This window comes from Hyla sarda, chromosome 2 (genome assembly GCF_029499605.1).
Source record: "Hyla sarda isolate aHylSar1 chromosome 2, aHylSar1.hap1, whole genome shotgun sequence".
Lineage (NCBI taxonomy): Eukaryota > Metazoa > Chordata > Amphibia > Anura > Hylidae > Hyla > Hyla sarda.
Genome location: NC_079190.1, coordinates 323,044,999 through 323,072,786, shown reverse-complemented (window position 1 = coordinate 323,072,786; position 27,788 = coordinate 323,044,999). Strand labels below are relative to the sequence as shown.

Sequence of the window (27,788 nt, the reverse complement as noted above, 5' to 3'; positions counted from 1 at the left end):
ATGTAATAATTCAAATATGCTAATTGCCTTATCTAAGCAATGTGGGCGTTGTCCAGCCTCTTCGAGCAATGGTTATTCTGCCTGCTTCAGACAAAAAACTTCCCTCTTCATACCGCCTCCTTCTTCAGCAAGTCTGCATGACGTGCAAGATATTACCCATGTGACCCGCTCTGCATGGTTAATATGGAGGCCATGCGGCTAATGTCTTGCAAGTCATGCAGATGTGCTGAAGGAGGAAGAAATATTTATGAAGGGGAGGAATTACAGTATCATTTTTATTGCTATGCAAGTAGTTTTCCACGACAAGAGCTTCATAGTGAAGCTCTATCCTTCCACTTTACTTAGATTTCAATGTATGTACAGTGATTCCTCATGTTTCAATGGCTGCTCACTACTATTTTTTTTTTTTAACATGCAATGGTCTTACCTGGACCACTGTAACTTGAAACCATAGTCAACATACAAAGCTAGAAACAGTCTGATCCGTGGATCGTGTGACCAGTCAAAGTGCTTATTTCACTTGTAAAACTGTAACAGTATTAGCACCTTCTTACAGTATAGTGCAGTACTGTACTGCTCTTAACCTGTGCCAAGACTAGCTGCTCCTTTGCACACCAGGTGAGGGTAGCTTCATATTGTATCTCCAATACATGAGGTGTACTGTATTGACCCTGAAGATGTACCTACCCACTATGTTAAAAGTGATTTATAGCTTCTAGCTGCTATTAAGTGACTACTGCATCATGTTCACAGACCATTTATCAGTTTATACCTATGATGGTATAGAGTAGGTTCCTATGGATGCCACTGTGCATAGTATAGTACAATATAGTATAGAATGTGCAGTAGTTTATATTGTGATTTATCAATACAATTTTGGTGAAGCGATCGAAAACTGGCATACTTTTTCCGCAAGGAAGGTCCTTGCACGAAATGTTTTATTTAGGAGAGCACAGAAGACTCCATGTCTCTATAAACTTGTAAAAAGTATACCACCAGTTAAACAGATGCTAATAGGGCACTCTTTTGGAATCTGTTGGGTTATGAGGCCCTATGAAACCATTCTACATATACCCAGAGAGCTTTCCTCCAAACCTGTGAGAGAAGCGTGATGTGAACATATAACTTGAGTTTCTAGAACTACCTAAAAAAAGAATAGAAAGTAAACCAGGCACGGTGGTGCCATATGAATCCTGTGATTTGGAGAAGTGACCTATGAAGTACTATTAGCTGACCATTTATGATGGTCAAGAATAGTGCAAATGCAGAGAGGTATACAGTACAAACTACTGTCCATGTCCCTAGGGTACTGCAGGTTGGGAAGGTCGTTTTATTCATTAAAGATAACACATATTTAGGACACTTAGTTATTTCCCTCGTGCCTCAACAAAAGCAACATATAGCACAGCTGGGATCCCTTAGGCACAAGAAATGGAAATGAATGACGCAAAACAAACAGGGTGAGAGTCACAGAACATGGATGAGTGTGCAGGAAAGTATGGACCAATATAGAAGGTGAATGAAAGGAATGCAGAATTCAAGGACATGGCTGAAAGGTAATGAGAAGCAATGGGAATAGAAAAATGTCCAGGGTCAGAGACTGAGTAGATATATAATAAAAGGAGGAAGTAAAAATGAGAAGCAAGTGACATTTACTGCAGATCTACACCAAGTATCAATGAAATAGCAACAAAGCCAATCCAGACTAACAAGGGCAATGAGTCACTGGGCATCAAACAGGACGGCGTCATAACACGACCTCCTTCTCTGTTGCCTTCCTTTTCTTACTCTCTTCATCCCTCCCTTATCATCTATACCCCCCTAGTCTCCCTCCTCCTTTTGTCTTTTTCTCCCCCTTCATTTCTCCACCCTCTTCCCTCTATCTTTTTTGTCCTTTTCACTCTCTCTCATTCTCTCTCCTCCCCCAGCTCTTTGGCACCAATAACAAGAGGGAGATCAGCAGTGGTTGCAGCGGACGAAGCTTTCTGCATACGACGGACAGAGAAGAACTGCACCTTGCCTGCGACACAGGGAGCTATGGTACAGAAAGGAACTCAGAGGAACAGAAAGACAGGTACAGTGACATTCATATATTTACATTTTAAAAGCAAGTGCTGAGTGCACAAAGAAATAGGGACATACCAAGAGTGGTGCAGATGGGGTGGTCCAGAAGGCACTACTACATATAGATAGGATGCCTACATACATATGTCAATATATATATGACCAGACAACAGACATAGATATGGCGAAGCAGAAGTCATGCCATTAATTCATCCATACATGCAGGTAGAGTGATACACCAATGACATAGGATGAAGAAGAAGCAGAGCTCAAATCAAGGCACTGGTGTGTTTGGATTAGCTGAGTTATAAAGACTGATGAACCTGGGCTTACAGAGAGAGGACATAATACAAGGACTCAATGCAAAGGTCAGACTGGCCAAATACACTTCCTTGTACAAAGATGACTATATGTACCAACACACCTTCATTTCTCATCAGCAGCACAATGACATCCCTCCTGAGGACCTGCAGTTTATCTGCATCATCCTCGTAAACATACAACCCCCTCCCAACCAGTGCTGGGACTAAGAGCTCCATTTACTGTACACACTTACTCACCCACAGAATATGACAGGACTACAGGCAGCACTCCAGGTATGTCTGTATGCATTTGGACCACACGTAGAAGTAGAGATGTGTCGGGAAAGAATTTAAAAGCCTCATTATGGATGTGGAAAGGGTAAATGGAAGGAGGCAGGCTGAATTAATTGTTAGTGTATGTTCTGTCAGACAAATTAATGTATCACTAGCCAGCATGCAGCAATGTGAGGAAAGATTTACCATTGTAACCTTATTTTATGTTGAAGTACAGTATAAATTATGGGTTTAAAGGGGTACTCCGGTGAAAACCTTTTTTCTTTTAAATCAACTGGTGGCAGAAAGTTAAACATATTTGTAAATTACTTCTATTAAAAAATCTTAATCCTTCCAGTACTTATTAGCTGCTGAATGCTACAGAGGAAATTCCTTTCTTCTTGGAACACTGATGACATCACGAGCACAGTGTTCTCTGCTGACATCTCTGTCCATTTTAGCAACTATACATAGCAGATGCATAGCAGATGCACGCTAAGGGCAGCATGGTGGCTCAGTGGTTCAAATCCCACTAAGAACAACAATAAATAAAGCGTTATTATTATTATAATGTCAGCAGAGAGCACTGTGCTCGTGATGTTATCAGAGAGCATTCAAAAAAGAAAAGAATTTCCTCTGTAGTATTCAGCAGCTAATAAGTACAGGAAGGATTAAAAAAATTTAATAGAAGTAATTTACAAATATGTTTAACTTTCTGCCACCATTTGATTTAAAAGAAAAAAGGATTTCACCGGAGTACCCCTTTAATATAAACGAGAAGGCTTATAGACATCAATAAGTAAAAAATAGTGGCTGGTTTTACTGTGCTGTCAATAGTATGCTTTCAAAAATGATATTAAAAGAGTAGTCCGGCCCGCACTTTTTTCATTTTATCCCATCCGGGCTGCAAAATAAAAGAAAACAAACTTTCTCTTACCTGCCAACGAGCTCCCGGAGCTCCGGTACACTCCGGTACAGGTGTTCGGTCCCCGGGCTGTATTCTTCTTACTTCCTGTTAGCCTGGAACGTCACACGGAGCTTCAGCCTATCACCGGCCGAGGCGGGACATCGCTGCGGCTGGTGATAGGCTGAAGCTCCGTGTGACGTACCGGGCTAACAGGAAGTAAGAAGAATACAGCCCGGGGACCGAACACCTGTACCGGAATGTACCGGAGCTCCGGGAGCTCGTTGGCAGGTAAGAGAAAGTTTGTTTTCTTTTATTTTGCAGCCCGGACGTGATAAAATGAAAAAAGTGCGCGCCGGAGTACTCCTTTAAAAGTACCTAGATCATATGTACACAGTTATTCCTCTGCTAACACCTACTTGTGTTATTAGGCAAAAATAAAATAAAGATGTCAGCAGAGTGGAAAATATTAAAAAGCAAAAACTAAAACAAAGTTGCCAACAAAACTTTCTAGAACTTCATTGTGAAAAAGTGTAGCCAGATAATAGAGAAATACTCCATTCTTTTGTCATCAATATGTGTTTGTGGAGCCTACACTATTGATCATGCCTGTTTACTAAGGCTGGGTTCACATCACGTTTTTGCCATACTGTTTTCAATCCATTTTCTAAAGAAAACCGTATGGCAAAAAAAACTGATGGAACAGTATGGGAAAAAGTAAACCGTATGCGTTTTTAAACGGTATACTGTTTTTAAAACTGCATACAGTTCTGTCCGTTTTTATAAAAAAAAAAAAAAAAACATACGTTTGGGGACGTTAGGATGCAAATGCACATGTGCAAAATAAAAACCGTATACGGTTTCCCGAATGGAGCCGTATACATGTGCGTTTCCCATTGATGTCCATGTTAAAAGAAAACGTATGCGGTTGCTGTATGGTTTTGAGTATGGGAGAAAACCGTATTGCAAGCAAACCATACGCAAACGGATGCATCCGGTTTTCAATTATTTGTCTATGTATACGATTTTCTGGAAACGTACTTGAAAAACGTGGTGTGAACCCACCCTAACAAGTACACCAGAAGGTATTTTGTTTTTATTACTATAAAGAAATGCCTGTAACTACTCATTTTTATCAAAAACTATCACTTGAGTAAATGAGGAACTGGGGAAACATTACTAATGTGGCCCCACTACTTTCACAAAACTGACACGTTTTATCTGCTGTTATTGATCCCATATTCCCCTATATGCCTGCATTCCACAACAACAGCTTAGAAACCACATGTGGTACTCAGACCCCCTGCTTGTAGCTCCCCAGTTATTTGCAGGTCCAGATTCACAAGTGGCAATAGGCAGCATTACTTAAACACTGTACTACAAGAGTAATAGTGGCAGTTCACGGGAATGTCTCCAAATGCAGGTGCCACATCTATTAGCTGCTACATGAGAATTGTGGTATAACATGGCAGCTAGACAAAGGTTCATCCATGTAATACAAGGATGGCTCAAGTACATCAGGACCGGAACAGCTCTTGTAGATCAGCTCAACATTCTCACATATAGGGGACTTATGTGCTCCCCCTTATGACATCCTTATCACCTAATAGGGCATGCCAACAGAAGTTGTCGTCTGGCAACCCAGTGCCAAGGTTAAAGCTATATTAGTAATTCATATCTGTGGCAGGCTTTTTACTTTTTCTTATTAGTTTTTGAAACCTAAAAAAAAGGTTAAGACCACTGCTAACTGTTTCTACAGAATGTATTATTTTGTAGCACAAACATTTAAACTCCCTGATATCTCAGTAGTAGCTGGTACATGGCCCACCAAAAAGAAAACTAGAGGAGTCTCATTCTATGCAAAACAATAGACCCTATTCATATATGGAAGTTGGCTTGTTTTTATCTGGCACATTTGGTCTTTCCAGAATTAAAAGCATTTTAGTTTTCCCAAAAGCCCCTGTTCAAAAAAAAACAAAACTGGAGGGAAAAGTCCAAATGTGTAAAAGGCAGTGTAATCTCCAGACTCCATCAAATCCTCCCCATCAAAATGACTGACAAACCCATTATCATTACAGATAATAATGTTGGAACTGTCAGCCACTTCTGTTTCTACTAATCTAGAATATATGAATATTATATAATATAATATATATAGAATATATATATGGAAAATAAAACACTAGTAATAGATTTGCTTGCATCCTTTTTGGAAACACAGTTTAGTTATGTAATAGGATGTATTTATGTGGCTGGTTTAAAACTTAACACAAGTATCTGACAATCTTATATATTCTTATGAGACATCCAATTATCAATAAGAGTAGAATTGTTGAATACCATAGGAAATACATTCTTAAAGAGGTTTTCCAGTTTTATGTCATTAATGCTTGATCATTATAGCAATATAGCAGTGCAAAATAATTTATATTTGAAGCTAATGATGAAATTAGGCATCCCCTCGCATTAACTATATCCAACACAGTACTCTGGTCCTTTAGGCCACACCGACAGTACATGTTTACAGGATTTCCTTAGTAATTCACAAGTGATACAAATAGAGACAGGTATCAGGTAGTGTTGAGCGGCATAGGCCATATTCGAATTCGCGAATATTCGCGAATATATGGACGAATATTCGCCATATATTCGCGAATATTCGCATATTCGTTATCTCCTAGTTTTATTTTCGCATATGCGAAACTTCGCGTATGCGAAAATTAACATATGTGAAAATTTGCATATACAAAATTAGCATGTGCGAATTTTCGCATATGCGAATTTTCGCACGCCAGTCTCACACAGTAGTATTAGAGCCTTCTTTACACCACACAAGCTGGAAGCAGAGAGGGGAGATCACTGTGATGTGTACTGTGAAGAAAAAAAAAAAAAAAACAAAAAAAAAACGAATATTCGTAATTACGAATATATAGCGCTATATTCGCGAAATTCGCGAATATGCGATATTCGCGAATAATATTCTAATTGCGAATATTCGCGAGCAACACTAGTATCAGGCATTACATGTTCTCTATGTGGAATATCCCAAATCATGTGACCCTTGAGGGCTCAAGTTGAGAAATAATGATACTATCAATTTGTCTTAAAACATTACTGTCTGGTTTTGCCCACAGCAACCAAACACAGCTTAGCTTTTATTTTACCAGAACTCATTAAATGGGTTGTCCAGTGAAAAATTTGATTGAAAGAGGTATTCTGGGATCTTGGGTTCTTTGAATGTGACAGGGGCAGCAAAGTTAGACTAGTTACTAATATACTTCGCTTACTTGTGTTTGGTGGCTGGTATTGAATTTATTTGTCTTTCTTTAAAGCTAAGGTTCATTTTCTGCAGTTTACAAAATAAGTGTTGTCTCTGACCTTTCCCAGCTTGCTTTACGGCCCAAGACAATACATCACAGTTGAGGTGCTGAAAGAGGGCTTAGCTGCTTCATCTGTTGTAGTTGAAGCCAGCCCCCTGATGACGTTACCAGCACACATGTGCATGCATTCATCATCACACAGATCCACATCTTGTTTGTCAGGTGATGTCGGTCAAGTTATGTGATCAAATGGAGCATGGCTGTGCTGCAATGGGTTGAGCAATTGATGTTTGGGAGGGAAATAAGTCACCATTCACCTTGAAAAAAAAGGATCCTGGGGTTGTAGTCTGAGGGAGGCAACAGGAAGTAGCCAGTTCCAAAAACAAGCCAGCAGCGTGATGGGGGACACAGGACACAGCCATTTACCACCAACACAAGCATAGATCCTTGGTAAGTGTGGTAATGGCGGGGTGTGTGGTGCAAGGCAGATGTTGTTGCCCTAGGGGCAGATGGTATTAACTCCTTGTGTTTGTGACGCCAGGGTGTGGTTTAGACTTAACCACCCGAAGGTATACCGCTGGATCCTGGGCTAGGCACCGAGGCAATGAAGACACAGATGTCAGGTTACGGACAACGGTAGCTTTACTGAGGGTAGACAGTTGTTACAGTCTATGCAGTACAGCCAGGTCCCAATGAGGTGACCAGTGACACAGAGACCTTGCAGGTTTGCTGGGACTTGTAGTAGACAGGAGAATTTAGAGCAGGCCACGCTGGATAGACAGAAGACTTTACTTGACTGACAGGACTGTGACTTTAGCTTACTTTGCACTTGACTTGTGACTGCAGGACTTGACTTAAGGCCTCAAATGTTCTGGACACACACACTAAGACAACTTGACTGCACTGGACCTCAGGAACAAAAGCAGAGCTCAAAGAGAGAGTAGAGCTCACCGAGAGGTAGAGACTAGCAGGGAGCCAATAGGTCACCTTTGGGGTCAGCTGGTCACTAGAACCTCCTGGGTAACAATCACATGGTACATTTATTAAAGTCACAACACACAATAAAATGCATAACATATTTACATGGGGGAAAACAACTCCAGGGGGCCCTGGGGACACTGCCTGACAGGGCAGGAGAGTACGGGGAAACACCATCCCGTACTGGGCCACAAAATAAGCATGTCCATTACTATACAGTGGTCCCTCAACATACGATGGTAATTCGTTCCAAACGACCCATCGTTTGTCGAATCCATCGTATGTTGAGGGATTTGTGCAATGTAAAGTATAGGAAGTTATACTCACCTGTCCCCGCTGCTCCGGACCGCGTCCTCACCGCTCCTGATGCTGTCCCGCTGCTCCGGTGTCTTCTTCGGGATCCTCTGGCTTTTTCCGCATCTTCTCCGGTGTCCGGGCCTTGCTTTCTGGTGACGTTATTACGTTGCGGCGTGTGCAGCGACGTAATAACGACGCCGGAAGCAAGGCCCGGACCCCGGAGAAGATGCAGAAAACGCCGGAGGATCGCGAAGTGGACCCGGAGCAGGGGATAGGTAAGTGAACCTGTCCGGGATGCTTAAACTGCTATCCGACAGCAGCTTAAGCATTTTGCGCTGTCGGATAGCAGTTAATGCGATGGCCCTGACATATAAAAGCATTGTATGTCAATGCTGACAGCGACATGCGATGGCCTCTGAGAGGCCATCGTATGTCGATTTGATCATATGTCGGGGCCATCGCATGTCGGCGGGGTTACTGTATTACACTTAATTATGTTGGGTAACCCCTTTAACCTGTATGTCCAGACTACATAATAAAACAAAAAAAAAGCTTCTACTTACCTTCCTCGCATTCATAGCCTAGGTAGCTGCAGATGCTACGTCACATTCCCGATTACTAAATGGGGCAGGACATTGCTGCGCCCAGTGATTGGCTAAACGGCGATTTGACATGGGGACTGCAGCTCCAAAGTGTGGTACAGCGGAGATCAGGTCACGATACCCGAGGCTAATGAGGGAGCATGGGAGGTGAACAAATTATTATTTTTTATTTTTATGCGGTCTTGGCACATAGGTTAAATAACATTTTTCACTTGACAACCCCATTAAAATGTGAAAGTTGAGCTGTGAAAGCTGAGCTTTGATTTGGTTTTAGGCGGATTGCATATGGATCATATAGGTTAGAGTAGAGTTACTCAATGCTCCTCTATGGCTTAATAGTGTAATATAAAAAGACTGTACATAGAGCCTTGTATTCGGAGTCTTTCAGAAGTAAAAGTAGTTTATGAAATCACACTACAAATTATCCCTTTAGTTTAACTGAAAGGTACTTGCCCATATTTAAAAAGCCTTTTATGGCATTAAATGAAGCTTGACCACTGCATAACGGTAAGGCTCTAAAATTTTCTAACATACAGTCAGGGAGATAAAACTGCATGCACAAAAAAATCTGCTGTAATTTGTACCAAAAACTGGCTTACTGGCTTGCATCCCATTTTCAGTTTCAATGGGGGAATTTATCATTGGTTTTACAAGTAAACTATAGAAAATGGTGTACTGAAGTGAAATTTCTGAAAACATGTAACTGCAAAAAATTGATTAAATGTCTTGCGACCACACAAAACAAAGGTATGCAAAATAATTTATCTACACCAGCAATGATAGATTGCCGGATACAAAGAACAAAAGATGCTGGCAACTCACTGCTGCTTCTCTGTCTTTTTTTATTAGTGCAAAATACTCACATACAGGTCACTGACGGGGAAGGGACACATATCGGGGAGGTACGAAGGCTAATGATAGATTTCCCCCAATGTTTTTAGATACTTTTGAGCAAGCTTGAAAGGTGACATGAGTTTAACCCCTTAAGGACCGAGGGCGTATGGGTACGCCCTGGCTTCCTGGTAATAAAGGACGCAGGGCGTACCTGTAGCTATCAGCAGGCATCACGTGCAAATGCCCAGGGGGGTCCCCCCCCATGTCGGCGATCGCCGCAAATCGCCGGTCAATTCAGACCAGTGATTTGCGGCAATTTTGGGTCAATTGTGTCTCTGGTGACCCGGAAAAAAAGGGTGAATGGGGCTGTCCGAGACAGCCCCATTCACTCTTACCCAGCAGGAGTGAGGTGGCATGGGTGCCACCTCACGATCACGTGATTGATCGGTCGGAATGATCGGGGTAGAGATCGGGGCCAGCGGGGGTCTCCTACCTTTCCCTGGTCCGGCGGGGGGTCCCCTCAGGAGCGGCGGCGGTCCCGGTGGCAGCAGCAGCGGTAGTCCTGGCGGTGCAGGCAGCAGGATACAGCAGAAGGTGAGGCCTGTTCACCTCCTGCTGTTGCTTAGCAACAACTCTCAGCATGCACAGCCAAAGGGTTTTGCAACTGCTGGTGTTACAACTACAACTCCCAGCATGCCCTTTGGTAGTCTGTGCATGCTGGAGTTTGTAATTATGCAACAGCTGGAGGCACATTTTTTCTATGAAAAAGTGAGCATCCAGCTGTTGCATAACGACAACTCCCGGCATGCACAGACTACCAAACAGCATGCTGAGAGTTGTAGCAGTGTGCCCCCCGGCTGTCGCAAAACTACAACTCTCAGCATGCCCTTTGACTGTCAATGCATGTTGAGTGTTGCAGTTTTGCAACAGCTGGAGATACATTGGTTGTGAAACAGAGTTTGTGTCCTAACTCAGTGTTTCACAACCAGTGAGCCTCCAGCTGTGTCAAAAATACAACTCCCAGCATGCACTGAGAGACTGTACATGCTGGGAGTTCTAGTTTTGCAACAGCTGGAGTTCAGTAACAAACTCTCAGTGTTGCGCAACCAATGTGCCTCCAGCTGTAGCATAACTACAACTACAGGGTACATTCACACAGGCGGGTTTACAGCGAGTTTTCTACTGTAAGTTTGAGATGCGGCAAATTTCCCGCCACAGCTCAAACTCCCAGCTCAAACTCACTGTAAACCCGCCCGTGTGAGTGTACCCTAAAAATCTGTACACTACACAAAATAAAAAGTAAAACACTACATTTACATATTCCCCTACACAGTCCCCCCCCCCCCCCCCCCCACAATAAAAAAAACGTCTTTTACACCACTGTTTCAAAAACGGACTGTCAAGGCATGCTGGGAGTTTTGCAACAGCTGGAGACACCCTGTTTGGGAAACACTGCCGTAGGGTGTTTTGGTGGCGGATGCAAATCCCCAAAATAGGCCTCAAATGTGCATGGTGCTCTCTCGCTTTGGAGCCCTGTATTATTTCAAGGAAAAAGTTTAGGGCCACATATGGGGTATTTCCGTACTCGGGAGAAATTGCGTTACAAATTTTGGGGGTCTTTTTCTCCTTTTACCCCTTATGAAAAGGTAAAGTTGGGGTCTACACCAGCATGTTGGTGTAAAAAAAAAATGGTGTTGCCCTATACTTTTAATTTTCACAAGCGGTAAAAGGAAAAAAAAGACCCCCAAATTTTCTAAATTGGTGATTTGCACAGGGGTGGCTGATTTTACAGCGGTTCTGACATAAACGCAAAACAAACAATAAATACCCAAATGCGACCCCATTTTGGAAACAACACCCCTCACGGAATGTAACAAGGGGTATAGTGAGCCTTAACACCCCACAGGTGTTTGATGAATTTTCGTTAAATTTGGATGTGAAAATGAAAAAAAAAAGTCACTAAAAGGCTGGCGTTACCCTAAATTTTTCATTTTCACAAGGGAGAATAGGAAAAAAAAGCCCCCCAAAATTTGTAACCCCAAATTACATCCCATATGTGGATGTAAAGTGCTCTGCAGGCAAACTACAATGCTCAGAAGAGAAGGTACGCCATTGGGATTTTGGAGAGAGAAGGTGTCTGAAATTGAAGGCCATGTGTGTTTACAGAGCCCCCATAGTGCCAGAACAGTGCCCCAACATGTGACCCCATTTTGGAAACTACACCCCTCACAGAATTTAATAAGGGGTACAGTGAGCCTTTACACCCCACAGGTGTCTGACAGATCTTTGGAACAGTGGACTGTGCAAATGAAAAATGAAATTTTTCATTTTCACAGACCATTGTTCCAAAAATCTGTCAACGCCAGTGGGGTGAAAATGCTCACTGCACCCCTTATTAAATTCTGTGAGGGGTGTAGTTTCCAAATGGGGCCACGTGGGGGGGTCCACTGTTCTGGCACCATGGGGGGCTTTGTAAACGTACATGGCCCCTGACTTCTATTCCAATCAAATTCTCTCTCCAAAAGTTCAATGGCGCTCCTTCGCTGCTGAGCATTGTAGTTCGCTCGCAGAGCACTTTACATCCACATATGGGGTATTTCCATACTCAGAAGAAATGGTGTTACAAATTTTGGGAGGCTTTTTCTCCTATTATACCTTGAGAAAATGAAAAATTTGGGGTAACACCAGCATATTTCATTTTCACGTCCAACTTTAGCGGAAATTTGTCCAACACTTGTGGGGTGTTAACCCCTTAAGGACGCAGGACGTAAATGTACGTCCTGGTGCGGTGGTACTTAACGCACCAGGACGTACATTTACGTCCTGTGCATAACCGCGGGCATCGAAGCGATGCCCGTGTCATGCGCGGCTGATCCCGGCTGCTGAACGCAACCAGGGACCCGCCGGCAATGGCCGACGCCCGCGATCTCGCGGGCGTCCGCCATTAACCCCCCAGCATCTGCGGCAGTGCGCGATTTGAATGAATGACCCCCCAGCATCTGCGGCAGTGCGCGATTTGAATGAATGATCGGATCGCCCGCAGCGCTGCTGCGGGGATCCGATCATTCAAAACGCCGCACGGAGGTCCCCTCACCTTCCTCCTTCCGGCTCCTGGCGTCTCCTGCTCTGGTCTGAGATCGAGCAGACCAGAACAGAAGATAGCCGATAACACTGATCTGTTCTATGTCCTATACATAGAACAGATCAGTATTAGCAATCTTGGTATTGCTATGAATAGTCCCCTATGGGGACTATTCAAGTGTAAAAAAAAAATGTAAAAAAATGTAAAAGTTAAAGTTAAAAAAAAGGGAAAAATCCCCTCCCCCAATAAAAAAGTAAAACGTCCGTTTTTTCCTATTTTACCCCCAAAAAGCGTAAAAAATAAATTTTAGAGACATATTTGGTATCGCCGCGTGCGTAAATGTCCGAACTATTAAAATAAAATGTTAATGATCCCGTATGGTGAACGGCGTGAACGTTAAAAAAAAAAAAGTCCAAAATTGCTACTTTTTTAATACATTTTATTTTAAAAAAAATTATAAAAAATGTATTAAAAGTTTTTTATATGCAAATGTGGTATCAAAAAAAAGTACAGATCATGGCGCAAAAAATGAGCCCTCACACCACCGCTTATACGGAAAAATAAAAAAGTTATAGGTCATCAAAATAAAGGGATTATAAACGTACTAATTTGGTTAAAAAGTTTGTGATTTTTTTATCATTTTAATTGTATTGACCCTCAGAATAAAGAACACACATCATTTTTACCGTAAATTGTACGGCGTGAAAACGAAACCTTCCAAAATTAGCAAAATTGCGTTTTTCTTTTTAATTTCCCCACAAAAATAGTGTTTTTTGGTTGCGCCATACATTTTATGATATAATGAGTTATGTCATTACAAAGGACAACTGGTCGCGCAAAAAACAAGCCCTCATACTAGTCTGTGGATGAAAATATAAAAGAGTTATGATTTTTAGAAGGCGAGGAGGAAAAAATGAAAACTTCAAAATTAAATTGTCTGAGTCCTTAAGGCCAAAATGGGCTGAGTCCTTAAGGGGTTAAGGCTCACTGTACCCCTTGTTACGTTCCTTGAGGGGTGTAGTTTCCACAATAGTATGCCATGTGTTTTTTTTTTTTTGCGGTTCTTGCACCATAGGAGCTTCCTAAATGCGACATGCCCCCCATAAACCATTTCAGCTAAATTTGCTTTACAAAAGCCAAATGTGACACTTTCTCTTCTGAGCATTGTAGTGCCCCAGCAGAGCACTTGATGTCCACACATGGGGTATTTCCATACTCAGAAGAGATGGGGTTACAAATTTTGGGGGGGTATTTTCCCCTATTACCACTTGTAAAAATAAAAAAAATTGGAGGAAAACTAGCATTTTAGTGAAAAAAAAAATATATAATAATTTACATATCCAAAAAAAGTACACTAAATTTAAATCTAAGCCATCCAATAGATGGTAAAAATGTAGGCAAGACATTCTAAACATGCAAAAGATTTTTGAATAGTCTGAATATTTATCACAGTGGCTTATGCTGGTATGAGAAGTTTTATCATTTTTAGACACTGTGTCTTTCTTTATACCTCCTATTGTATGGTTAACATTGTGCCAATCAGGGGCATAGCTATAGAGGTAGCAGAGGTAGAAGTTGCCTAAGGGGGCCTCAAAGCACATCTGTTCCACAAGAGAACAGAATTATAACTGGCATATGGAGCCCTGTTGCAGATATTGCATCGGGCCCAGAAGCTACAAGCAACGCCTCTGATTTCAATATGTCTGCAAAAATTATGGTGCACTATATTCACAAATTAAAAAGTAGAGGTGCACCGAAATGGAAATTTCTGAACCGAAACAAAACCGAAATAAAAAAAAATGTCCGGCCGAAACCGATACCGATACCGAAAATGACTTCTCCCCGTCTTCTGGTAAAATGCAGCGCTCCGCTCATTAGATTAGATTAGATTCCCCCACATTAGATTGCCAGCTCCCCCACATTAGATTGCCAGCTCCCCCACATTAGATTGCCAGCTCCCCCGCATTAGTAGGCAGCTTCCCCGCAATAGTAGGCAGCTCCCCCGCAATAGTAGGCAGCTCCCCCGCAACAGTAGGCAGGTTCCCAAATTAGGTCAGCATTTCCCCCACAATAGTAGGCAGGTTCCCCACAATAGTAGGCAGCTCCCCTCAACAATAGTAGGCAGTTCCCACACAATATTAGGCAGCTCCCCCCAACAATATTAGGCAGCTCCCCCCACATTTTTAGGCAGCTCCCTCCCACATTAGGTCAGCAGTTCCCCCACAATAGTAGGCAGGTTCCCCACAATAGTAGGCAGTTCCCCCACAATATTAGGCAGCTCCCCCCACAATATTAGGCAGCTCCCCCCCCCACAATATTAAGGAGCTCCCCCCCCCACAATATTAAGGAGCTCCCCCCCCCCACAATATTAGGCAGCTCCCCCCAACAATATTAGGCAGCTCCCCCCAACAATATTAGACAGCTCCCCCCCAACAATATTAGGCAGCTCCCCCCACAATATTAGGCAGCTCCCCCCCCCACAATATTAGGCAGCTCCCCCCCCCCCACACACAATATTAGGCAGCTCCCCCCAACAATATCAGGCAGTTCCCCCCAACAATATTAGGCAGCTCCCCCCCCCCACAATATTAGGCAGCTCCCCCCCACAATAGTAGGCAGCTCCCCCCCCCCAATATTAGGCAGCTCCCCCCACATTTGTAGGCAGCTCCCCCCACCCCACAGACATACAGCTTACAGCCATATACAGTGTATGGCTGGAGGCTGTATGTCTGTACTGCTGCCCCCACAGTGATCCGGTCACCGCTCCTCCGGCCCGGGGTCACATCTACTGCTATGGCCTATGGACCATAGCAGTAGGTGCTGGGACCGGAGGAGCGGTGACCGGAACACTGAACAAGATGACGCGGTCACTTACCAGGCCCCGGCCGGCGTGCGTTCTCCCGCGACGATCCTGCGGTCCTCCTGCGCCTCTATGGTTGTACGCACGGGACGTCAGTGACGTCCCGTGCGTACGACCATAGAGGCGGAGAAGCGAAGGACCGAAGGAGGATCGCGGGAGGATCGCAGGAGGACGCCAGGGAATGGTGAGTGACCGCCGGACATCCTTATGTCCCGAAAAGATTTTTCGGGACACAGGGATGTCCGGGATAGGATTAGGAATACTTCTTTTTATGTGCCCGGGCCGGCTCCTGTGTGTGGCTGCAGGCGGGGGGGGGGGGCGGCCAGAGCATATAAAAACTAATACTGTGTACTAAAAACCAGGGGGCCTCCAGCTGTTGTGAAACTACAACTCCCAGCATGCCCGGACAGACTTTGCCAGTCCGGGCATGCTGGGAGTTGTAGTTTCACAACAGCTGGAGGCCCCCTGGTTTTTAGTACACAGTATTAGTTTTTATATGCTCTGGCCGGCCCCCGCCTGCAGCCACACACAGGAGCCGGCCCGGGCACATAAAAAGAAGTATTCCTAATCCTATCCCGGAGAGCGCAACCCCCCCCCCCCCCCGATGTTGCTGGCGGTGCGGCCGGCCCCACCTGCACCGCCCACGAGTGCCTCTGCCACTGGCAGTGTTTGTAACTTGTGCTGTGGGCGGGCAGGGGAGGTGGTCATTATCGGCACTTTTTTAGTTGTTTCGGCATTTTGCCGAAATAGCTATTTTCGGCCGATATGTATCGGCCGCCGATATATCGGTGCATCCCTATTAAAAAGTGTCTAAAACACATAATTAATGTGATTGAGTTGAGTTGCAAAGTGAGATGGAATTCTCTCACATTTGGAATAGGAAATCTGCTTTAAATGTATGGTATAAAGTTGCATAACTCTTCATTAAAGTTATACAACTTTCTAAATCTAGACACTTTCTAAATCTAAAAAGCGTCAAAGTGATATTCCAAGATCAAAAGTTATTTCCTAGCTGATCAGTGTAGTTCTGAATGCTTGTACCCCCCAAATCCCAACAAATTAGGTTATCTGTCCCCTGGATGAATTGAATGGCAGCAAGCAGCGCTCCATTCATTCACCAAGGGGCTTCTGTACATTGCAGAATATACCTCTTGGCACTATTTAGAAGCCCTGTAGAGAATGAATGGAGCACTAGCCGTGCATTACCATGGCTACTCGATTTAACCTCCTTGATATAAAGGGGTTTTCTTACACTAGAAAAACATGGCAGTTTTCTTCCAGCAGCACCAAAGCTGTTTTGAGTAGTGCCTGGTATTGCAGTTCGGCTACAGGATAGAGACCACACAATAACCTGTGAACATGTGTGGCACTGTTTTTGGTAGAAAGCAGCCATGTTTGTTTTTTTTTCAGGTTTCTTATTCTATTTTCTTTCATTTAATGTGTACAATAAACATTTTATTTTTAAAAGGTGAAAACACATTGAAGAAAATTGATGGTTGTCTGTACAATATGGAAGAGTTAAAGCTCAGAAATATGTAATATATTAAAATTTCTGTAATTTATGTATTTAATACAATGTATTTTGTTTTTCAGGGGATTGTTTTCGTCAAGTCATTACCCTTTAACCTCTTTAATGAATCTGTCTTTGGTCCCTAACATACTACAATGGAGCTGGACACAAAATTATTTTAAAAGCTGGTGGTTTCAAGACAAAGAGTATGGGCTAATTCAGTAACTTCTAAAGACTTACTTTCAACATAATAAGATAAAAGACACAAGAATGTGTGAAGTGTTTCTACTGTCCCGTGCCAGTAAATATTTACCATCCACCACAGTCTGGTACAATGCAACAGAATTAAGTGTCTGCTACCTGTGACCCATCTCTCACTATGTGGCTATCCTGTGTCTTCTGGCCACAACTGTTTTGGGCCTTCAGTCTCTGCTTTCTTGGAGAAATTATGACAGTGTTAGAAGCATCTCCACTAAACTGCCAAGATACCTGTGTTTGTGCAAGTGATGTGATTACTTGCTCCAAGAAAGAGCTGGCTGTGATCCCTAGTGGTCTACCAAAGTATATAGCAATGCTGGACCTCACTCACAACAACCTGGCACGTGTGCGTGCTGAATGGACGCCAGCTCCACTGAAGAGATTACACACTTTGTTGCTATCACACAATCATTTAACTTTTGTATCATCGGAGGCTTTCTATCTGACTCCAAACCTACGTCACCTAGACCTATCCTGTAATAAATTGTATGCACTTGATGAGAATGCATTTAGTGCTTTGGAAAACCTAGAGGTTCTTATTCTTTTCAAAAACTCAATTGTAGAAATTGACCGTAGTGCTTTTGATGATATGAAGCATTTGCAGAAGCTATATCTGAGCTACAATTTAGTGACACGCTTCCCTATTGAACTTGTGAAGGATGGGGAAAAATTGCCTGAGTTGTCATTACTTGATCTCTCTTTTAATCAAATAAAGATCCTGCCAGTGCCACAACTCCGCGTGCTGCCTGCCTGGCTCACCAACAGGCTTTACTTACATGGAAATCAACTGACCTGCAACTGTGAATTGTACGGACTGTTCTGGAATTGGCATGTTCGACAGCTGGCATCCACTGTGGACTTCCGAGAACAGTTACGCTGTTACCCACCCTCCCAGCAAAGAACTGTTACCATAAATGTATTTTCCCTCAATGATAGTGAATTCATCAACTGCAGTATTGTGCGAGAGAGTGGTTTGGAAGCATATCTGGACGATACCGTGATTTTAAACTGTGACACTAAACAAAGAGAAGTTAGCCAGATTTGGGTAACGCCTGGAAATGAGATACACAAACAAAATGATGGGGATGAAACAAATAGCAGCATATCTGTTCTAAATAATGGCAGTCTGCAAATACGACATATCCGTTTGGCAGACAGGGGCACATATACTTGTTATGCTCATGGTGAGGCACTAAATGAGACTCTATATGTGACACTCAGTGTTTTTAATTTGACAAGACACGTACACCCAGATACACTAAATACTGCATATACCACTCTAGTGGGCTGTGTGGCTAGTGTCATCCTAGTTCTTATCTACTTATATTTGACACCATGCCGCTGCTGGTGCAGGACAGGTGATAGAGATCAAGGAGAGGACAGGGACAGTATCCGTTCCTCAGTCCTCAGTGCAACACCCAACCATGAGACTACCAGTGACAAAGCAGCTCTCAGTCGTCATGTGGCTTTTCTGGAGCCCCCTGGAGACCTTCGAGGTCAAAATGGAAAACTTAAACCAAATGGCTCACAGGATGCACATGGGATAAAGAACAACTCACTACAACCTGCATCCCCACATAGAAAACTTTCAGATCCTGGATCAATAAGTTCTGTGTTTTCTGATACCCCTATTGTAGTGTGAGGGGTGAATGCAGAAATGATAAATTATGAAGGGTTGCAAAGAACTCATAAGTACTTCAACTCTAGAATTATTATCAAAAATCTCCTGAAAGCGCATGTGCATGTCAGGCTAGTAGTATTCATCATCCAGGAGAGAGAACCAAGAGGGTAAGAAAAGATTTAAAAACTGGATTGGGAATGTTACTATGGTAAGATTATTTAGAAAAACGTTGAAAAGTATCATACACTTAAAAGTAGGAAATACATAGAGATTACAAGGACCTTGAGGGGTGATAAAAACATGTATTAGACCTAGTCTAGCTGTAGGAAATCAAACAGATTGGAAGCATAGTATAACATGAAACTTATCAGTTTTCAGTCTAATAAGCAACTAGATCCAAAATATCATTTAGGAACAATTTTAAGATTTTTTTTTCTAAATCTTAACCTCATTTGCCATAGCAAAAAACACAAGTCAAACTACTTGCCATAGCCATTAGGTGCTGTTGACACAGAAAGAAACTCAAAGATATAGCACATGTTCAGGCTGGAGTCTGTACTGTGCATCAGTGTTAACTCGGAGTGCAGATAAGTCACTTTAGACTCAGGTTCGTGTCAGTTATGAAAAGCACATGCTTATAGAGTAGCTTGAAAGTAATACAAACAAACTGTTGACTTAATTGTTAGTATATTACTTAGCACAGGTTTTCATATGTATACAAATATCCTGAAACTGCCCTTTATGCTTCTTATTCCTTATAAGTGAACATCTGTAGTCCATTAGATTTGTAGTCTTGGGATTTTGATGTCAATGGTGTAAGATTGGCTGAAAACTGTTGACTGTTCTGTAAAGTGAAGCAGCTGCATAAGAACACTCAGCCATGTTCCATTACCTCTTTATGTGTGATACCTTCTTTTTTCCACAGGTGCTCACAGGTGCTGACTCTTTAGTACAACCTATATTCTGTTACTGTTTTTTATCATATTCCTCCCACTACAAATTTCAAAATCTGAAGGTGCCAAAAAGGTGGCTTGCTTGCTTACTTTATGAGATACATTGGGCTCAGAGCCACATTAAGTGTCCCATACACATTAAAGAGCTGAAGGCCAATTGTTCATTTAGCAATCTGCAACGCCTCCCGACTCGCCAAGAGTATGTGTTTTCAATAGTGCAAAAAGGAACAAGCTGCTGACAGACCTCTTTAGGAGTGCTTTGTCTCCTATAGAAATACAATGTTGGGGGTGTTGAAATCACTTAACACCAACACCCTGCTTTCCTGTTTTATGTAGAAGTCTGGTTACCCCATACACATTAGATGGCCAGTGATCCTGACAAAATTAGCAACTTCAGCCAACATTTACCTAATGTGCATGGGCAACCTTAGAAGCTCAATTCTGAATTGTAGAAGCTCAATTCTGAATTGTCAAATTAAGTCATTTATTTATTGATGTTTATCTGCTGCCTTATGCATACTTATAAACAGATATTAGCAAAAATCGATTTATTTTAGTTGTCTATCATGTACCAATTTAACCTAAATTGAGCATTCACATAAGATTACTGTGAGATGAGGATTTATCAGTCATCCTCCCCAACCTCCTCCTGAATATGCACAAACAGGGAACATTGGAAGACAGATATAAACTGTGAGACATTAATAGCAGATCTTATCTTTTGACTGAATAAAATCAAAATGCCAGATAGACAGTTAAGAGGCCCCATACCCATTAGATATTAAAGGAAATCTGTCACCAGTGTCACCTGCACTAACCTGTCGGTAACGACAGGTAGTGCAGGTCCCACTGATGACAACGGTACTCACGGTACTCCTGTAATCTTCTTCGGTATCTTCACTCCGGGCACAGGCGGAGCTTAATGACATAACCACTGCTGCCCGGGACACTGCAGAAAGCAGCAGTTTGTCAGCCCTTTTATTGGCCTTCACATTTAGAAATAAAACATCATCATTATGAGCTGAGGATTGTCAGATTCAGGCAATGACTGTTACACGTTTACTCACTTTTCATGTATGCCAAAATGAACTATGAGTAAATGGGAAACGGCTGTCTCCTGAATCTCACAATCCTCAGAGCGTGATGATGTTTAAGAGCTCAATGTGAAAGGCAATAAAAGGATTAAAGGATACTGTTAAGTGCCACGGTCTTTCTTACAATTCTCAGATCAAGTTTGTTAACACTGTCCTGTAGAAAATTGCTAGCAAGGTCCCTGGGGGTTGGGTTTTCACAAGAAATAAACACAAGTAGCAGTGCTGATTTAATTGATTGCCGGACTCAACAGAACAGTTGATTAATTCTTGGCAACAAACAGGTCATTTCCAGGTTACATGGCCAGCTTAAAGCTAGGGCAACCCTTTGAAGTGGGATTTCCAGTCTTTACTATTAGGACAGCTGCAGGCCACAGGCGTATACTATGTTGTACAACACTCAGTGGAGAGAATTTCCTATAACTGTCTAATTCTTAGACAGTGCAAACCTAGATTAACAGACTTTAAATGTGCCAGATTTAACACATTGGCTTAGGCTGATTGATAAATCTGACTGTCTAGTCTAAGTGCACTGTCAATTTTTAGTTTACACCAGTTATGAGTTGACTTACCTCAGGCAAAGGTAACAAAATGCGCTAAAAACTTTGATGCATTATTTTGGCACATGGCATGGTATTTTGGGCCGCACACACTTTCAGCCCATTCTACCCCCTTTCCCGATAGGCCATCCCCCTTTGTCAGTGATGCACATGTTCCTGTACTTTTTGGCACATAAAAGCATAATAAATGCCTAAATTACTGTGCACAGCAATTTTCGAGCATGTAGAGCCAACATTCTGGCAAAGCAAGCATAGTAAATGTGGGACAATGTATTTCTTTGGATAGCAACTGTAGCTCAATAGCTAAAATTGGCAAATCTCGCTACAAAAAGTATTACTTGGATGGCAGCAATAAGAAGCCTAGCTGATAGATCTTTTTTAATATTTACAATAATGAAATAGAACCTTTAAATGGTAAATAAATATTGTGAAATCAAAGTCATAAATATCTAGCCTTCTGCAAAAAGGAAAACGTTTGATAAAGTAAATGATCAGTCATAACATTGAAACCACTAACGGATGAAGTGAATAACGATGAGCAAGTCACCAATCATTTCTTGAAGATGGTCATGCCGAAAGATCTGAATGACAAGGACGAATTTGTTTTGGCTAGACCACTGGGATAGAACAACAGGTCTTGTGGGGTGTTCTCACTATACAGTAGTTCGTATCTACCAAAAGGTGGTCTAATAAAAAACAACTGATGAACCAGTCATGGGCGCTCAAGGCTCATCAGTGTGCATGAAAAGCTATTTCTAACCCATCAGTTTTGTGCCCACAGAGGAGCTCCAGTAGCACAAGTTGCTGAAAAGTTAATGTAGGCTAAAACAGAAAGGTGACAGCTTGCTTTATGTGTATGGGGCTATGTGGCTGTAGATTGGTCAGAATGCCTGTTCTGCCCCTTTTTCACCAACAAAAGTATCTACAATGTGCACATAAGCACAAAAACAGGATCATGAAACAATTAAAGAAAGTGGCCTAGTTTGATAAGTTACATTTTCTGAGTATCATAAGGCTGGCAGAGTGCCTAAGCATTGCTTACCTGGGGAAGAGATGGCATCAGGATGTACAATGGCAAGAGGTCATCAGCAACACTGTGATTCTCTGGGCAATTTTTTGCTGGGAATCTGTTGGTACTGGCATTCATGTAGATGTTAAGTTGACACACAGTGTACCACCTACCAACACATTGTGGCAACCCATTCTTACGTAAGCAGGGCCTGGAATTTATTACAATTTCCATGTTTTGGTTTGTCCGCTTGCTTTTTTTAAGATTGATCACAGGTCAATAGGATTGAGATCTGGGAAGTTTCCTGACCATGGACCCAAGTTCAATGTTTTGTTCACTGAATCAATTTGTTATCTTGCCTTGTGACATGGTACTCCATCATGCTGGAAATAAGTGTTGTTCATCACCAAATTGCTCCTGGATTGTTGGGGGATGTTGCTCTAGGAGGATGTTTAGATGCCAATATTTATTCATGGCAGTGCTTCTAGGCAAAATTGTGAGTGAGTCTACTACCTTGGATGAAAAGCAATCCCACACATGAATGGTCTCATGATGAGTCCTGGCATGACACATAACTCATGGTAGCATTCACTTTTCTTATCCGGACAATCATTCTTCCAATGTCCCAATGTCTAAAGGCAGCTTCATCTCAGAGAATAACTTTACCCTAGTCCTCTGCAGTCCCATCCCTGTACCACCTGCAGAATGTCAGTCTATCCTTGATGTTTTTCTTGGAAGAAATGGCCACTGTGCTTCTATACTCCAGGACAGCCTCTAAAATCCTTCACCTCACTGTGCGTGCAGATGTATTGACCCCTGTATGCTGTCATTCCTGAGCAAGCTCTGCACTAATGCTTAACCAATCCCAAAGCTGAATCGTCTTTAGGAGATAGCCTTGGCACTTGATGGACTTTCTTAGGTGCCCTGAAGCCGTCTTCATAGAATTTGAACCTTGCTGATTAAAGTTCTTGATCCAATAAATGGTTGATTTAAGGGCAATAGTAATAGCAGCAGCCAATAATTGCTTGTGTCACATGCAAATGACACATGTGGTAACCGGGCCAGTTGGTGCCATGTGTAAGAGAACCCTTAATCACCTTAAAAACTGCAAGCAAAACAATCAATTGTATTTATTTCAGACCACTGAGCAACCCGGATACATTACTGGAACATATTTCAAATGCCTCATGAGAGTTATTTCACAGATACTTAAATATGATTGCACTGGACATATAAAATTGTGTAGCTAAGATGACAGAAATAAGTCAATGAAAACTATACAGTATGATTTTATGTATTTTTTTACTGTCAGTTGTGGAAAAAACACAACTAGAAAATTCAGGCACTTTATCAGTGATATCTGTGTTTTAAATGTTCAGGATTGGAGAAATGCCATATACATTCTTTAATCAACAATCTGCCTTCTATGTTATTCCTTTCTTCTTCTATGTCTTACTGTATGTTTACCCCTGTAAGCAGCAAAGATCTGCTCCCTGTATTAAATATATATACATATATAAATAAATATATAAATATAGATTTTATTTATTTAAATCCAACACATGGCTGAATTGTTAGTCTGAATTCTGGAAATAAATATTTCAGTATATGATTACATTCTCTACAGTATATTTGTTTTTTATATTGTTTTTTATTTTAAAAAAAAAAAAGGACCCAAAAAAAGACAAATGTAGGCCCTATTCACAACATGTTTGGAATATCTTCAAAAGGGTTGTCCAATACTACAACATAATTGTGGTGGGTCTATTTATTTTATTAGAAGGAAAGTAGTCTACTAGTGTTTCCATTCAGTCTATGCCCTGAGCGTATACTTTAGTTTTTTTGGTGTGACTTAAAGGGGTACTCCAGTGAAAAACTTTATTTTTTTTTAAATCAACTGGTGCCAGAAGTTAAACAGATTTGTAAATTACTTCTATTAAAAATGTTTAATTCTTCCAGTACTTTTTAGGGGCTGTATACTACAGAGGAAATGCTTTTCTTTTTGGCTCTCTCTTCTGTCACGACCACAGTGCTCTCTGTTGACCTCTGCTGTCCATTTTAGGAACTGTCCGGAGCAGGAGAAAATCCCCATATCAAACATATGCTGCTCTGGACAGTTCCTAAAATGGACAGCAGAGGTCGGCAGAGAGCACTGTGGTCGTGACAGAAGAGAAATACTAAAAGAAAAGCATTTGCTCTGTAGTATACAGCCCCTAAAAGTACTGGAAGGATAAAGATTTTTTTTTTATAGAAGTAATTTACAAATCTAAAAATAGAAAAAAGGGGATTAACTGCAGCTCACAATAAATTAGCCGAGGTACAGTATGGTTGGACACCTACACCTTAGGTGTGATAAGTATTTGGAGAAAGGAAAGAAATGGTAACCATAACCTCAAGGCCAATATCAGACAGCCTGATGCACGATGAAAAATTAAATGAGAATTTTTTATAAAGAACCGTGCTTCAAGTGTATGATGAAAGCAATGAGCATTTATAAAAAAAAATAACAAGACAATAATATTTATAAAACCTCCTTACACAGAGCCCTTGTGGGGAGGTAAATGTGCAAATGAATATTAAAATATAAAACCGCACCACTGAATGCAATAATTGGAAGTAAGTCCGTTATTCCGGCATCTGGTCATTTGGAATATGAGCTTTCCACAGTCCGCAAATCAATTATTATCAGATATAGACTCTAGTCCATGTGTTTGGACCGAAAAATAGGGTATACAGTCGAGATCAAAAGTTTGGGCACCCCAGGTAAAAATTTGTATTAATGTGCATAAAGAAGCCAAGGAAAGATGGAAAATTCTCCAAAAGGCATCAAATCACAGATTAGACATTCTTATAATATGTCAACAAAAGTTAGATTTTATTTCCATAATTTACACTTTCAAAATAACAGAAAACAAAAAAATGGCATCTGCAAAAGTTTGGGCACCCTGCAGAATTTATAGCATGAACTGCCCCCTTTGCAAAGCTGAGACCTGCCAGTGTCATGGATTGTTCTCCATCATCTGGGAAGACCAGGTGATGTCAATCTCAAAGGTTTTAAATGCCCAGAATCATCTGACCTTGCCCCAACAATCAGCACCATGGGTTCTTCTAAGTAGTTGTCTAGAAATCTGAAACTGAAAATAGTTGACGCTCACAAAGCTGGAGAAGGCTATAAGAAGATAGCAAAACGTTTTTAGATATCAATATCCTCTGTTCGGAATGTAATTAAGAAATGGCAGTCATCAGGAACAGTAGAAGTTAAAGCAAGATCTGGAAGACCAGGAAAAATGTCAGACAGAACAGCTCACAGGATTGTGAGAAAAACAATTCAAAACCCACGTTTGACTGCACAATCCCTCCAGAAAGATCTGGCAGACACTGGAGTTGTGGTACACTATTCCACTATAAAGATGTACAAATATCGTCTTCATGGAAAAGTCATCAGAAGAAAACCTCTTCTACGTCCTCACCACAAAAATCAGCGTTTGAACTTTGCAACTGAACATATAGACAAGCCTGATGCATTTTGGAAACAAGTTCTGTGGACCGATGAGGTTAAAATTGAACTTTTTGGCCGAAATGAGCAAAGGTACGTTTGGAGAAGAAGGGGAACAGAATTTAATGAAAAGAACCTCTGTCCAACTGTTAAGCATGGGGGTGGATCAATCATGCTTTGGGGTTGCATTGCAGCCAGTGGCACAGGGAACATCTCACGAGTAGAAGTAAAAATGGATTCAATAAAATTTCAGCAAATTTTGGATGCTAACTTGATGTCATCTGTGAAAAAGAGAGGATGGCTTCTACAAATGGATAATGATCCTAAACACACCTCAAAATCCACAGGGGATTACATCAAGAGGCGTAAACTGAAGGTTTTACCATGGCCTTCACAATCTCCTGACCTCAACATAATTGAAAATCTATGGATAGACCTTAAAAAGAGCAGTGCGTGACAGACAGCCAAGAAATCTCAGAGAACTGGAAGACTTTTGTAAGGAAGAATGGGCAAAGATACCTCAAACAAGAATTGAAAGACTCTTGGCTGGCTACAAAAAGCGTTTACAAGCTGTGATACTTGTACAAGATATTAACTCTGCAGGGTGCCCAAACTTTTGCCATTTTTTTTTGTTTTCTGTTATTTTGAAAGTGTAAATGATGGAAATAAAATCTAACTTTTGTTGACATATTATAAGAATGTCTAATCTGTAATTTGATGCCTTTTGGAGAATTTTCCATCTTTCCTTGGCTTCTTTATGCACATTAATACAAATTTTTACCTGGGGTGCCCAAACTTTTGATCCCCACTGTAATTACCAGTCAGATGGAGTACTCTGATAAAGATTGCCAGAGGATTGGTGCTGGCAAGCACACGTCTAGAGCGGGGTCCGATCGTGTTGTATATGGGCACTGGCATGCGCTCCCGCAGCTGGTCTGCCTGCCACAGACCCGGTGGAAGCCGCTAATGGTAGTGGGATAAAACACTGCTTACGGTCATCTGATGGACGAACCTCATGGAGAGAGCAACTTGGCGTCTGACGTCAGCTTGGTCAGTAGGCTGGATGAGTGGAAGCTGCGGCCTTTGTATGGAAAGCGATGCTGTGGTTGCTGGAACGGTGCTGTTTGCTGATAGAGGTTTCGAATGCCAGTGGTGCGTTAATTTAGCCTTCTTAACGCGTTTCAGGGTACTTAGAATTAATGACCCTTTCTTCAGTAGAGGTATAACAAATACTAATACATCTACTGAAGAAAGGGTGATTAGTTCTAAATACCCTGAAACGCTTCTAGAAGGCTAAATTAACGCACCATTAACGCACCACTGGCATTCAGAACATCTATCAGCAAACAGCACCGTTCCAGCAACCACAGCATCGCTTTCCATACAATGGCCACAGCTTCCACTCATCCAGCCTACTGACCAAGCTGACGTCAGATGCCAAGTTGCTCTCTCCATGAGGTTCGTCCATCAGATGTCCGTAATCTGTGTTTTATCCTACTACCATTAGCGGCTTCCACCGGGTCTGTGGCAGGCAGACCAGCCGCGGGAGCGCACGCCAGCGCCCATATACAACACGCTCGAACCCCGCTCTGGAGGGGTGCTTGCCGGCACCAATCCTCTGGCAAGCTTTATCATAGTACTCCATCTGACTGGTAACTATACCCTATTTTTCTGTCCAAACACATGGACTAGAGTCTATATCTGATATTTGATTTGCGGACTGTGGAAAGCTCATATTCCAAACAACCAGATGCCGTAAAAACGGACTTACTTC

At 41.9% G+C, this 27,788-nt stretch overlaps 1 protein-coding gene across 1 annotated transcript; it reads left to right on the top strand.

Moving 5' to 3' along the window:
- The first annotated feature begins 1,794 nt into the window (after nt 1-1,794).
- Nucleotides 1,795-24,111, top strand: AMIGO1 (adhesion molecule with Ig like domain 1). Its single transcript, XM_056557875.1, has 2 exons — nt 1,795-2,074; nt 17,110-24,111. Exon 2 carries the CDS (start codon nt 17,406-17,408, stop codon nt 18,924-18,926), a length of 1,521 nt encoding a protein of 506 aa, XP_056413850.1. The 5' UTR covers nt 1,795-2,074; nt 17,110-17,405; the 3' UTR covers nt 18,927-24,111.
- Nucleotides 24,112-27,788: the final 3,677 nt, after the last annotated feature.